Source organism: Mizuhopecten yessoensis, unplaced genomic scaffold (genome assembly GCF_002113885.1).
Source record: "Mizuhopecten yessoensis strain PY_sf001 unplaced genomic scaffold, ASM211388v2 scaffold10947, whole genome shotgun sequence".
Lineage (NCBI taxonomy): Eukaryota > Metazoa > Mollusca > Bivalvia > Pectinida > Pectinidae > Mizuhopecten > Mizuhopecten yessoensis.
This window is the reverse complement of record NW_018408801.1, coordinates 229038-243733: the sequence shown is the minus strand read 5'-3', so window position 1 is coordinate 243733 and position 14696 is coordinate 229038. Positions and strand designations below refer to the sequence as shown.

Genomic DNA, 14696 nt, shown 5'->3' with positions numbered 1-14696 from the left:
TAACTCAATGATGCTCGATGTCTTTTTCGTTAAATTAAACAACATGCAGTCTCTCGATGAGGAAACTCCATCTCATAATAAAAAACAAAAACTAGCATTTCTTCAAACATTTTGTTCCTTAGAGGGGGAGATAACGTTTATTATCAATAACGAAATACCCTTTAATATAAATCATATAATGTACTTCCGAGAAGGTAAATATCACGTTCCATTCATTTTCATATTTGAAAGCAGTTAGCAAATATAAACAAAACAACATTCTTATAACAATACTTAAATTATTATTTCCATGTCGTTGGTAAAACACCATTGCGGCAATTTAACTAACTAACATACGTCAGCAAATATGAAAAAAGAAAAGTATACACATGTTGGCATATATATTGCAATGTTGAGCTACACCTGATATATTGATTGAATGTATTGAATTTTGAAGACATAAAATTATAGGAAGAGGAATGTTAAAAGTATTTATAAATAAATTTACCATATTAACTAATACAGCAGAAGATATATTCATTTATTTCATTTGACATCATAGGTGGTTTATCAATAGTGATTTTTTTACGACCAAATGCTGTCACGTCTTTTGTTGTCCTAGTAAAAATCCATTTACTTCCTCACTTTCCGTACTGTTAACGTAATCAGTCGTAGTGACAATAATAACCGGTGGTTTTTCTATAAAAGATTCTCCTAAGACATTCTTTGCAGTGTCACAGTTTCCTACCAGCATATCATCACTGGTATCTACAGTGATTTCCTGATTGTCGTGAGTAAACGATTCTCCTGTCTTGTTGAAACATGATACCGCCAGTCCCAAAACAGCAGCTATTGTGATACAAAATCCTGCAAAATATATAAAAAGACATATAGCTTCAAATACAATTAATATTTCCATGTTTTAAGTGTTACCTGTCTAAACGACGTCTTCTTCAGCTTAATGCGACTGTACATTTCATTAGTATTATGGATGTTGTGGTTAGTGCTAATGCTCTTCAGTTTGGATGTGTTTTATAAAAATTAACATATACGTGTGTTTATGTGTAGTCAAAATGTTGCTGTATAGAATGCAAAGGAAAATATACTTAAACATGTAACCATAGCAATAGAGAACCGAATGATATCACGTATTTACATACTAAGGGGAAATCATTCTTTTAGTCATAATAATGTGTCACGATATTATTTCGTTATTGGATAGGGATGTGTTTTATGAACAGCCATACAATCTGGCAAGTCTTCATCGGACTCTCGGATTTGTCGTTCAGAGGTTTGTTACATTGTAATTTAAAGCCTACCTGCTAGAATAAATGAATTTTCATATGATCCACCATTGTCGACGATTGCACCTGTTGATAACAAGCACATATGTGCATATTCTTACGAATAACAAAATACATGCAGTTCTTTTTAAACCGCGGACGCTGTTAAAAACTACATTACATCTCTATCGTGTTACGCCATTCATCAAACAGGTATATAAACTGAAACACATTTCAAACTGTTATATAACTAATACACATAAATGTAATTTTGAATGGACAATTATAGGAGAGGAATTTTTTTATTGACGGGCGAAACATAGACAGTACAGTGTAATCTAAATTCAGTTTTATCGCGAGAGACATATCTTCTGATATCAAATGTTAATGCAAATAATCTTATTTCATTTCACAAATTCGGTACTCGCTAATACAGCACAATCACAAAAATAAGTGTCCGCAAAAACATAAATTACAAAATAAGACAACACAAGAATGCTTTTTAAAAGAAATCTTACTATAATGTTTCGGATTTACTTATTTGATTCATTGAAATGTTCGAAGAATAAATTGGAAGAAATGGGGAAAAAGAGTACGTACCTGCAAGGGGTGGTCCTATTATTGAACCAATACCACAAAAGAACATGCATATTCCGAAGCCTGTGGCTAATTCCTCTATACCGACAAGTTGTATAATCAGTGTGTTGATGATGGAGTAGCAACATCCGGAATACAATCCAAGGAATATTGCATAGGCGAGTTGGCCTCCATACGTAAAGGCATACAATGGGAAGAGCAAAGTCGATAAACCTAGCAGGCCAAATGTTCCAAAATACATTACATTTTCATTAATACTTTCAGAATTAGCAGCCATCCCAACTAATACACGAGAAATACAATTACATAGTCCTCCTATAGCCATAAGGAAAGATGCATTTAATGGTGACGAACCCATCTCTATTACATACCTGGGGAAATGTACGTACACAAGGTAAATTCCGACACATGCAAAAAACATGCTTAGACAAAAACAAAGCAATGACAACTGTTTTAGAATGGCAAAAGAATGTAAAATAGTTTTTAAAATATAAAATCTATTTTTAGATTTTTTGCTTAAGGACTTTTGATGCCGAATTTGTTTTCGTTCAGATTCTAGTTTAGATGGAAAGAATAGACATCCAAACAGGGCATGATGCAGAGCGATGCCGGCTATGATGAAGAAGAATCCTCTGTTGCCGTATGCCTCTCGGGCAGCCTCTACTACCGGAGCTAGGACGAAGACGCCAACACCACACCCTGACACAGCAATACCACTAGCTATATTCCTTTTGTAGTGAAAGTTAAACCCGAGGACTACCACTGAGGCCGAATACGTCAAACCTCCCCCAATGCCTGAAATGGGAAACAAGAAAAAAGTCACTCGGTTGGTTCCATGAATATTGCTAAAACCTTCTTCAAATAGTCACTGAAGTAAAGGATCCCCATACCACTGCAAAAAGGTATCATTGTGCACTGGAAATCGATTTAATTAATTTCTGAAAAGAAATCTCTTGCGGTACTCATAAGTAAAATAATAAAGATAAAATAAACATAAAATAATCAACAATAGTGTTCCGAGTGTAAAACAAATCAGCGGGGCCACAGTAATCTCCTAAACGAAATTAAGGGGAGGTCACTGTATACTAGTATATAAAAAAATCACAATGCAGTGGAACAGTGATCCTTAAGATTTCATATTCACATGGTGATCGAGAGAAAAGGTGCAATGCTGTTGATACTGTTATGTGCAAATGCTTTCATTTGGGTTGAACAGTTAGTAATATATTGCTTATTTCGAGATGGTGTTCCCCTTTTTATTTCTGATATTAGTTAAATATCGGTTTACGGTATTGATATTCTGCATACAGAATTTCTAGAATGAAAAATGATCTGTTATAAACACTTACGACACATAAAAAGATGTGAGTATTGAGGGATTTCAAAATGTATTGAAAAGTAGTCTATACAGGTCAGCGTATCAGTGAATGGACCAATTTTCATTCGGACATGCGGATAGAATTGAACAGTTACATACCTGTGTAATGATCTATGTACTAGTGCAATGGCACAATATACTGATCATAGGGTAGTGCACAAATCTAATAGGTGATGAATGGGAAGTATATAGAAGTACCCCCAATTCCTCCAAAGAAGAGGATGACCAAGTCGAGGGATGGGACAACCGCACAGACAGCAAACCCGCTTGACATTATGATAGCCCCGATGATCATGGTCACTCGACAGCTGTACCGGTTGATCAGGGCACTGGCTAGGACACCTGTGTGGAAAAGAAAAGGGAGTAGCGTTGTATGTGTATCAGAGGTAAAGTTTACATAATGGAAATACAAATAAATAATTACTAAGTTTCGATACATTTCTTTAGAAATATCTGATACATTTTTGTACGCGGCAAATTAACGACAAAACAAGACGTGGTGGAATTGCCTGGTTTTGACAGGACATTTTTAATGAGTCAGTACTAAATTAAGTTTCGAATCGATGAACTGACCTGTCAATAATACCATCCATATGTATACACCAGTATCATATTGATATGTTAGAGATACTATTCACAGGTATAATCTAGTATCAAATTAACCTGTCAGAGCTACCATCACCAGGTATAATCCGGTATTAAACTCACCTGTCAGAGATAACATACCCAGGAATAAACCGGCAGCCCAGGCCGTTTTACCCACTTCCTCATCAAATCTTTCTAAGATGGCGTTATGTATGACACCGACGGCATATAGGAAACAACCGGAGACCATATGCGCGCCGAACGAGCCTGCCATCACAGCCCAGGACCATCCCTTGTCCGCCACGGAAAGTCGACGTTCCCGCATTCTCCTGAAACAATATGAAGTGTTCTTCATATTATTTTTCCTCTTTCGCGTTCTCCTGACAGATGAACGTAACACACAAACACATGTGATTGTACCCACACATTGTATAAACTGTGGTAATCGATGGAGTATTGCACCATACAGCTGTTAGGACTAATGAAAAATACTATGCATAAAGTATTTCCTGTATGGCATTTTTGTACACCATAATATGCCATTTCTGTCCTACAGTATATGACGACATATCTTTAAAATTAAGTCTTATCAGTAAGTGTTATTTTTTACAGACTGGACGGTATCACATAGTCCTTTGTATGAATTCAAATAAAAATAAAAATCATATTATAAATCATATTAGCAAGTGGAGTAGCTAATACTTGTGTTGTGTGTTGTTGGTTAAACTTTGTGTCCACTAAATAACGTCATTAATCGAAGGATGTTCTTCTTACGGAGTATCGATTGTTAATAAAGATAGAAGGTGCAAAAAGGGTCCTACTTATTCAAACTTATGACACGCACAATACCTTATGAAACACATAAACTGATGGCAGATATAAAAAGCACAAAGATCTAATTACAAACAAGAATGGTTAACAAGAACTGATTACAAACAAGAATGGTTTACAAGAACTGATTACAAACATGAATGGTTTACAAGAACTGATTACAAACATGAATGGTTAACAAGAACTGATTACAAACATGAATGGTTTACAAGAACTGATTACATACATGAATGGTTTACAAGAACTGATTACGAATATAAAGGTCGTACAATAACTGATTTAAACTTGGAGGACACACCTAAACTAATTACTAACCTGAATGGTTCACAAAAACTAACTTATAAAAACACGAAAAGCACAAAAGAACTTATTCCAAATATGAGGGTACATACAACCTGATTCCCGACTTGGAGGGCATACAACAAAACATTCCAGACTTGGAGGGCACTAAACAACTGATTCTAGACTTGGAGGACATACACCAACTGATTCCAGACTTGGAGGGAACTAAACAACTGATTCTGGCTTGGGGGCATACAACAACTGATTCCAGACTTGGAGGGCATACAACAACTGATTCCAGACTTGGAGGGCATACACCAACTGATTCCTGACTTGGAGGGCACTAAACAACTGATTCTAGACTTGGAGGGCATACAACAACTGATTCCAGACTTGGAGGGCATACAACAACTGATTCTAGACTTGGAGGGCATACAACAACTGATTCCAGACTTGGATGGCACTAAACAACTGATAACGGACTTGGAAGGCATACAACAACTGATTCCAGACTTGGAGGGCATACAACAACTGATTCCAGACTTGGAGGGCATACACCAACTGATTCCTGACTTGGAGGGCACTAAACAACTGATTCTAGACTTGGAGGGCATACAACAACTGATTCCAGACTTGGAGGGCATACAACAACTGATTCTAGACTTGGAGGGCATACAACAACTGATTCCAGACTTGGAGGGCACTAAACAACTGATTCCAGACTTGGAGGGCATACAACAACTGATTCCAGACTTGGAGGGCACTAAACAACTGATTCCAGACTTGGAGGGCATACAACAACTGATTCCAGACTTGAAGGGCACTAAACAACTGATTATAGACTTAGAGGGCATACACCAACTGATTCCAGACTTGGAGGGCACTAAACAACTGATACTAGACTTGGAGGGCATACAACATCTGATTTTAGACTTGGAGGGCACTAAACAACTGATTCCAGACTTGGAAGGCATACAACAACTGATTCCAGACTTGGAGGGCAAGCAACAACTGATTCCAGACTTGGAGGGCAGACAACAACTGATTCCAGACTTGGAGGGCATACAACAACTGATTCCAGACATGGAGGACATACAACAACTAATTCCAGACTTGAAGGGCACTAAACAACTGATTCTAGACTTGGAGGGCATACACCAACTGATTCCAGACTTGGAGGGCACTAAACAACTGATTCTAGACTTGGAGGGCATACAACAACTGATTCCAGACTTGGAGGGCACTAAACAACTGATTCTAGACTTGGAGGGCATACAACAACTGATTCCAGACTTGGAGGGCACTAAACAACTGATTCTAGACTTGGAGGGCATACAACAACTGATTCCAGACTTGGAGGGCACTAAACAACTGATTCTAGACTTGGAGGGCATACAACAACTGATTCCAGACTTGGAGGGCACTAAACAACTGATTCTAGACTTGGAGGGCATACAACAACTGATTCCAGACTTGGAGGGCACTAAACAACTGATTCCAGACTTGGAGGGCATACAACAACTGATTCCAGACTTGAAGGGCACTAAACAACTGATTATAGACTTAGAGGGCATACACCAACTGATTCCAGACTTGGAGGGCACTAAACAACTGATACTAGACTTGGAGGGCATACAACATCTGATTTTAGACTTGGAGGGCACTAAACAACTGATTCCAGACTTGGAAGGCATACAACAACTGATTCCAGACTTGGAGGGCAAGCAACAACTGATTCCAGACTTGGAGGGCAGACAACAACTGATTCCAGACTTGGAGGGCATACAACAACTGATTCCAGACATGGAGGACATACAACAACTAATTCCAGACTTGAAGGGCACTAAACAACTGATTCTAGACTTGGAGGGCATACACCAACTGATTCCAGACTTGGAGGGCACTAAACAACTGATTCTAGACTTGGAGGGCATACAACAACTGATTCCAGACTTGGAGGGCACTAAACAACTGATTCTAGACTTGGAGGGCATACAACAACTGATTCCAGACTTGGAGGGCACTAAACAACTGATTCTAGACTTGGAGGGCATACAACAACTGATTCCAGACTTGGAGGGCACTAAACAACTGATTCTAGACTTGGAGGGCATACAACAACTGATTCCAGACTTGGAGGGCACTAAACAACTGATTCCAGACTTGGAGGGCAGACAACAACTGATTCCAGACTTGGAGGGCATACAACAACTGGTTCCAGACATGGAGGACATACAACAACTAATTCCAGACTTGAAGGGCACTAAACAACTGATTCTAGACTTGGAGGGCATACACCAACTGATTCCAGACTTGGAGGGCACTAAACAACTGATTCTAGACTTGGAGGGCATACAACAACTGATTCCAGACTTGGAGGGCACTAAACAACTGATTCTAGACTTGGAGGGCATACAACAACTGATTCCAGACTTGGAGGGCACTAAACAACTGATTCTAGACTTGGAGGGCATACAACAACTGATTCCAGACTTGGAGGGCACTAAACAACTGATTCTAGACTTGGAGGGCATACAACAACTGATTCCAGACTTGGAGGGCATACAACAACTGGTTCCAGACATGAAAGACATACAACAACTATTTCCAGACTTGAAGGGCACTAAACAACTGATTCTAGACTTGGAGGGCATACACCAACTGATTCCAGACTTGGAGGGCACTTAACAACTGATTCTAGACTTGGAGGGCACTAAACAACTGATTCTAGACTTGGAGGGCACTAAACAACTGATAACGGATTTGGAAGGCACTAAACAACTGATTCCAGACTTGGAGGGCACTTAACAACGGATTCCAGACTTGGAGGGCATACAACAACTGATTCCAGACTTGGAGGGCACTAAACAACTGATTCTAGACTTGGAGGGCATACAACAAGTGATTCCAGACTTGGAGGGCACTAAACAACTGATTCCGGACTTGGAAGGCACCAAACAAATGATTCCAGACTTTGAGGGCACTAAACAATGGATTCCAGACTTGGAAGGCATACAACAACTGATTCCAGACTTGGAGGGCACTAAACAACTGATTCAAGACTTGGAGGGCACTAATCAACTGATTCCAGACTTAGAGGGCATACAACATCTGATTTTAGACTTGGAGGGCACTAAACAACTGATTCCAGACTTGGAGGTCATACAACAACTGATTCCAGACTTGAAGGGCACTAAACAACTGATTATAGACTTGAAGGGCATACAACAACTGATTATAGACTTAGAGGGCATACAACAACTGATTCCAGACTTGGATGGCACTAAACAACTGATTCCAGACTCGGAGGGCACTAAACAACTGATTCCAGACTTGGAGGGCACTAAAAATCTGATTCCAGACTTGGAGGGCATACAACAATTGATTACAGACTTGAAGGGCACTAAACAACTGATTCCAGCCTTGGTGGGCACTAAACAACTGATTTTAAACAAGGCTGGCACACAGGAATTGATGAGGAAAATGAAGAGTTCACGAGAACTGACTCAAACAAGGAGTGTAAAAGTAACTGATGACAAACATGAAGGGTTCACAAGATCTGATGTCATATAAAGAATGTACACAAGAACTGATGACATACATGGAAGGCACCCAAGGACAGATAACATACATGGATTGCGCTATTCTGTCTTTGCGTTTTGCAGAGTTATCCTCTCTTGTGAGCAGGTATTGGTTGTTACGTCATTTGTTTGTGAGGGTAGCGTCATAAATTTTTGAGAAAACGACGTAATATTTCTCACACAAACCAATGACGTAACAATCAATACCTGCTCACAAGAGAAGATAGTAATTCTTAGGTGATGTTTTAGATGATGCTTAGTTTCTAAAAGACAATAACTCATTAATCATATTAAGTATAGGGTAAAATTTATACTTAACCTTTACGGTGGTCTAGTTGACAGTTTTGATAATCATTTATCTAAGATAGTATTTGAAGCACATTTTATAGTCTTATTTCTATTATTATATGTCTCTGTTATAATACCAATTGATTTTGTTATGTTTTGCTCGTCAGTCCTACCAAAGGATACACTAATAAACGCAAAATGTGTTCCAAAGTATGTATATATAGTTTTGTGTGAAAATGTGATAGACATACAATGTACTTAGCATGTTTTACTAGTATATTTGCCTTTCTATGTTTCGAGCGCTATATTAGACATATTTTGCTCTAACAGTTCCTGTCCAACTTCTAAAGGTGAACATACCTAAGTAATTCTTGTGTGATATACAAGTATTCATTCACTATTTTAAAACTATGTCTTTTATTTACATATTCTGAATACTACTTATCTGTGATCACATTTAATGCTTTTCATATATTAACACTATTTGTATATATATATCCCGGGGGCCTTTGTAGGCAGGGGACTCCCAATCACTTAGAAACATGGGGTATGTATTCTTTCTTTTTCTGTGATGATTATTACTGTTTTTTATTAATATATGTAATTATCTCCCTTTACTTGTAATATAATATGTTATTGTTATTTTACAAATGTTTGTCGCAATAATAGCTCTCAAGGGCTAATGTTCCTTGTTTACCTGTATGCGACGTTAAATAAAGTTTCTTGTTTCTTGTATCTTGTATACTATAGAGTTATAAAATATAACTCACCATTCATAATATGTACTAGAGCTGAACTCATTTTATGTAAAACATTCAATCAAGATAGTTTGTTTTTTAAGCGCAAACCCTCGTAAACCCAGTTTTTCTCTGTGTGTTGGTGCTTTGGTAATATGTTTTGTCATTATGTGTTAATGCTGTGAAATAGTTTTGTTATTTTGTGTTATTGCTGTTATATATATGAACATTGAGTGTTTGATACTGTTATATATTTTGTCTTTTTTTGTGTTGATGCTGCGGTATATACGTTTATATTTTAAGGTAATTCAAGATCTAGATACGTGTGGTTCCAGCTCGGTAACCTAACCATCAAATACTTATCGTAGGACAGAAACAAATGTTTCCTTAGCACAGTGTCAGACTAAAAGCCATTTTCATGACTGAAAAAAAGTTAAAAATGTGCGCAACCGGCCGACAGGATTTCCCCCGCTGTTATTGTTGTTGTAATATATTAAAGCTTTCAACTAACTAAGGAGGTCTATCGCTTAGATATTCATTAATGTAGGCCACTGCCCTACCTTGCCACTTATAGGCCAGGGGAGGCCTACCTCAGAGAACTAAGAATGGAAACACAGCTTGTATGTTAAGACTTTTCCAGATGTGAAAGGAGTATATTTCGACGTTTTAGATATTTAAATCAACACCTGATAAAAGTCCCTTTGGCACCTGCCAGTACAAGAATTTTATTACTTAAGTCAGTTAGCAGTGAAAAAACTTAATTTGTAGGGTCACTGTAAACATGACAAGTGATGTACAAATATATGCGGCGCATGAGAGGAAGTCCGAAATATCAGTCTCTCAAAACAGACCATGTTTTAGGCTTGAGCCCATCATAAACATAAATATTTCAGTGTCTTAAGCAGTAAACTATCTGTTTTATTTAAAATAGCCGGTTTTTGAGACTGAAGAATTCGGTCATGAGAGAAGGCGTGTTGTTACTTGCGAAAAGGAAATTTAGGTTAACAACACAAACTGTTTCATAGCAATCACGGCTATTTCTATACTTACAAGAGGTAACAGGTTTGTGCTGTGTTTGAGTAGAAAAAGTACTAACTGCATCAGGAACCCTTATAAATGTACCAAAAACTACCCTTGCGGTCACAAAATATGCACCGCATATGATGTCATTTGAGTTTGGTTTAAGCTTTGTTTTATTCAAATTTTGTTTGACAATACATCGAAATACATGTTTTATAAAACAGGAAAGGAAACAAAAACAAGTGTCGTGACACTTATGTAAATTTGTTACCTGCTTAGTAATCAGCTTTTCAACACTAGCTACAAGAATGAAGTAATATGTACAATAAAATAATTACGGGAATAGAGGAGGGGGTAATGGATTGGTATGCAGTGGAAACCAGGAATGAATAACATATCAATATACATATGATCATCAGATGTTAATATCATATTGCTCTATTGCAATGAGTATGTGGAACACGATTCTGTAAAATATAACTATGGAATAGTAGATGAAAATTTCAGCAGTCCTGTAAATGGACACTCGAAAAAGGTTAAAATGTATATACAAGTTACATAGAATAAATCACCACTAAATCAACTATTGACAAAATTAGTATGTCACAAAGCACCGCCATGATTATTAAAAACGTTACAGTTCACATACTAGCCATCACACTTATCAAATATAAGTCCATAAAACACTTTCCCGCCTCGTCCCTGGTACGTCCTGCTCTTTCAAGGTAACACATCACTTTATCAAACAATCATAATCATGGCGAGTTAGTGACATAATATGGTATAAAGAAATGCAATGGCAAAATCACTGAATAAGCATATAAATCCGAATACATTTTAAAACATAGTAGTAAAACAAATGCAACACAACATACACATATATATATATGTATATGTCAAAATGAAATTGGTAAGGACTAATCTTTAAGTTTTGAGTATATAATTTTGGACGGCTAAAAAAAACGTAGTGTTTTCTTGATGGGTTAGAGTGTCATCACCAAAGATTAAAAGATTAGTTGATAGTTGATACGGCAAACTCAGAACATGAAGCTGTCTAAGTGCTGTATATTTATTACATTTTAGCAAATCATGTGTTGAGTTCTCAATGGCACCAATTCGGAAACAATTCGGGGATGGTATGATGTTTTTCGTAAACAAGTGTTCTTTTAGGGAGCTACACGACATACGCAGTCTTGCGTGGTAGATTAGACCCAGACGTGAACCACGTAAGACTGCGTATGTCATGTAGCTCCCAGTCATTTGAGTTTGACATATACAAGTCAAGTTATAGCCATTATAGGCGTAAACGCATCAACAATTTGGAAGCCAAGACGGGTTCCTCCCCCTTTATTTGTATACCCACCACCTACCCCTATACCCACTATGATAGTTATAATAAAGAATTATACTCGTATTTGATTTCTTTCGGTCACAGTGTTTAGCATAACCCGTCATATATATATGCCTTTTGGAGGCAAGGTAGTCTAGTGGTAGGACGCCGGGCTTGTGACCAAAGGGTTGCGAGTTCGAGTCACGGCACGGCACTGTGTTGTATCCTTGAACAAGCTACTTTACTCCGCTTGTTTCAATCTACTCAGCTGTAAATTAGTACGTGGTTGGGCAGTGCTAGAATTGTTGAATGCTAGCTGTGAGCGCCGAAATGACAGCACCGGCTGTATGCTCCCCAGGGAGTTGAGAACGATATTGGATGGTTGCAAAGGCCCTATTACCACGAATAATAGTTTGTAAACCGCTTTGAGACGACCCCTACAAACTAGTAGGCTGCGATAAAGCGGTATATAAGAGCCTCCAATTATTATTATCATGCCTTTTTCACATAGTCATGATTGTCAAGTACGGAATTTAGATTTTCCTTTCTTTTTTTTGTTATTTAAATTTACAGTCGCATTAGTTTAAATTAAATGACCCGTACGTGCCTACACTATTCAAATCTGTTTTTATTTATTTTGTTTGGAATATTATACTTTATAGCATGGCCATTTAAAATGGGACTATACTAGTGCTGAGTTGTTGATTATAGTGATTAAAGAGCACGGTATAAATATAAATCTCCTTCTTTACCCAAACGTATTACATCAGTGTCCGCCCACTAACGCCGATAAAGACTTTATAAACTTAGAAACACTTGGCCATTACATTAATTTGTAATTTAACTGCAATCCGCCATATTGGACAAAGATATAACCCTGATAAATCTTACTCGCTAGAAGCAGCGAAATTCTTGCTTGATGGTAGCAGAAGAATGAGCGTTTAAAAAGTATCAATTGCTCATAAATATACACGTAAGTTTCCATAAAGTTCGGATAAGTTGTTATTATGTTGCGTGTGTATGAGGTAATTACATACTTACTGTAATTGTCATGTTCCAAATTTAATTAAGCATATACTTTATCATGTACATCAATGAAGCTGCCATATGTCACGCATACTCACTCATTATTTCACATTTTTTTTTTATAAAAAAAGATAACTTTCTCGAAATATGCTTTCTATTAAACAGGTTATATTCTGACAGTGTTCCTTCTCTATGAAAGTTGATGGTATACTTTCTGTTAAACGTTTAAATCATGAAATACACTTTCCATAAAAAATAAATCATTTTCTATAAAGCATGTCAAATGTTGACAACACATTTTCTATAAAAAAGTTATGATAATATGCAATCTATCTGTAACAAGGGTTAAATTCTGATAATATACATTCTATCGAACAGGTTAAATAATGACAAAATAGTATCTATAATTATTTTCTTTTTGATTATATGCTTTCTATAAAAAAAAAAAAAAGGCATACGGTACTTCTGTAGCGGTATAATACACTAGAAGGACATTCTACATATAGCAATATACGTAGAGCTGAGATAATTCCTACAAAACTGTAAATATCTAAAATTGGCAATTACAGGTGTTTCCTGTATCCCAAAACGTTACCCAATACAGCCTCACCAACTGGGCAGAATCAGTTACTTACCAATGGTTTGTCTGTGGTATTTAATCACAGAGCAATGTCCAGAATGGATCATCGATCATGAAATATGGTCATTTCTAGTCGAAGTTACAAGCACTGCTGGCTATATATACCACTAAGGCTACGTTGACGTGTATACATGGGTTGTGTTAAAGGATTTACCTGGTGGGCTGGTCTTCAGCAGATCACGGACTACTTTATTACTAGGGATTACCAAACCAATTATTTGGCATTTAGTTTTTTGAATTACTGTCTCGTGATTTCATGATACTTTCCGAAAGTTTTAGTAAAGTAAGCTAAACAGTTTTATTGAGAATAGTGCAATTTAGAGATAGCAACGCGAAAAACGGAATCAAAAGTTACTTCATCTGTTCCTATATTGATCTACCCTAACTAAACTCAAATAGCGAATTGAAAACGTCTTTATAAATATGGATTAAAACTGTATTGTATGTGTATTTGCTATATGAGTCACACAAAGAAAAGGGTACTTTAGGTACGGTTTAGTATTTTGACAGGACAATAGTGACATAGTATTGATACATGTATATGAGGGGCAATAGCACAGTCGTCTTGATACAAATGGACGGCACTGCCAATCAAATCACGCTTTACCGCAGGAACACAAATAGGAGGTTCGATTCAGCTCATGAAATAACTTCATAGGAAGTTGTGTAAACATATCAAAACATAGGAATATTACCCCGCGGTGGCGTTCCACTGGTTAAGCCTAATTGACGGTGTCTTTTATATAATTTACATGCCAGTGAACATACAAAAAAGGAAATAACATACAATATAATCTGATCGTATGCTTCAATGAACCAAAAGTATCAACTTATTAACAGTAACGCTATCGGGAAAAAAATACGTTAAATAGTGATGTATGAATACTTTGACAGGGGAAGTCACTCTATTCAGAAAAAATACTCCTTTTACTTTTTTCTTTGTGAGTTATAGCTAAAATATTAGTCCTTATCGTAACTCTTCTGCCCTGTTATAGTCAAAGCAATAATACATGTTACCTCTAGAAGAAAACTAGAAAATACTAAATCTAACTCAGACACAAATCGATGAAACTAGGGCAAAATATAAACAATGTGGAGAATTACACGGTCAGTGGCGGACAGAGACCTATCTGTGGGGG

At 37.0% G+C, this 14696-nt stretch overlaps 2 protein-coding genes across 5 annotated transcripts in view; one reads left to right on the top strand and one right to left on the bottom strand.

Moving 5' to 3' along the window:
• Window positions 1-90: 90 nt before the first annotated feature.
• LOC110463945 (monocarboxylate transporter 4-like) overlaps window positions 91-14696 on the bottom strand; it is a 51253-nt gene continuing 36647 nt past the window's right edge. For 3 of the 4 annotated variants that reach the window (XM_021518909.1, XM_021518910.1, XM_021518907.1), the window contains exons 2-6: window positions 3946-4151; window positions 3436-3579; window positions 1863-2654; window positions 1299-1349; window positions 91-846 (exon numbers count right to left, since the gene is read on the bottom strand). In XM_021518909.1, the coding sequence (XP_021374584.1) occupies window positions 581-846; window positions 1299-1349; window positions 1863-2654; window positions 3436-3579; window positions 3946-4147 (1455 nt within the window). In that variant the 5' untranslated portion in view covers window positions 4148-4151 and the 3' untranslated portion in view covers window positions 91-580. Of the gene's footprint in view, window positions 847-1298; window positions 1350-1862; window positions 2655-3435; window positions 3580-3945; window positions 4152-13552; window positions 13667-14696 lie in introns of those variants that run through there. The other variant, XM_021518908.1, reaches the window with a different exon arrangement.
• LOC110463962 (aggrecan core protein-like) lies at window positions 4790-8508 on the top strand. Its single transcript, XM_021518934.1, has 3 exons — window positions 4790-4826; window positions 5207-7615; window positions 7757-8508. The coding sequence occupies exons 1-3, from the start codon at window positions 4790-4792 to the stop codon at window positions 8506-8508; spliced, it is 3198 nt and encodes a 1065-aa protein (XP_021374609.1).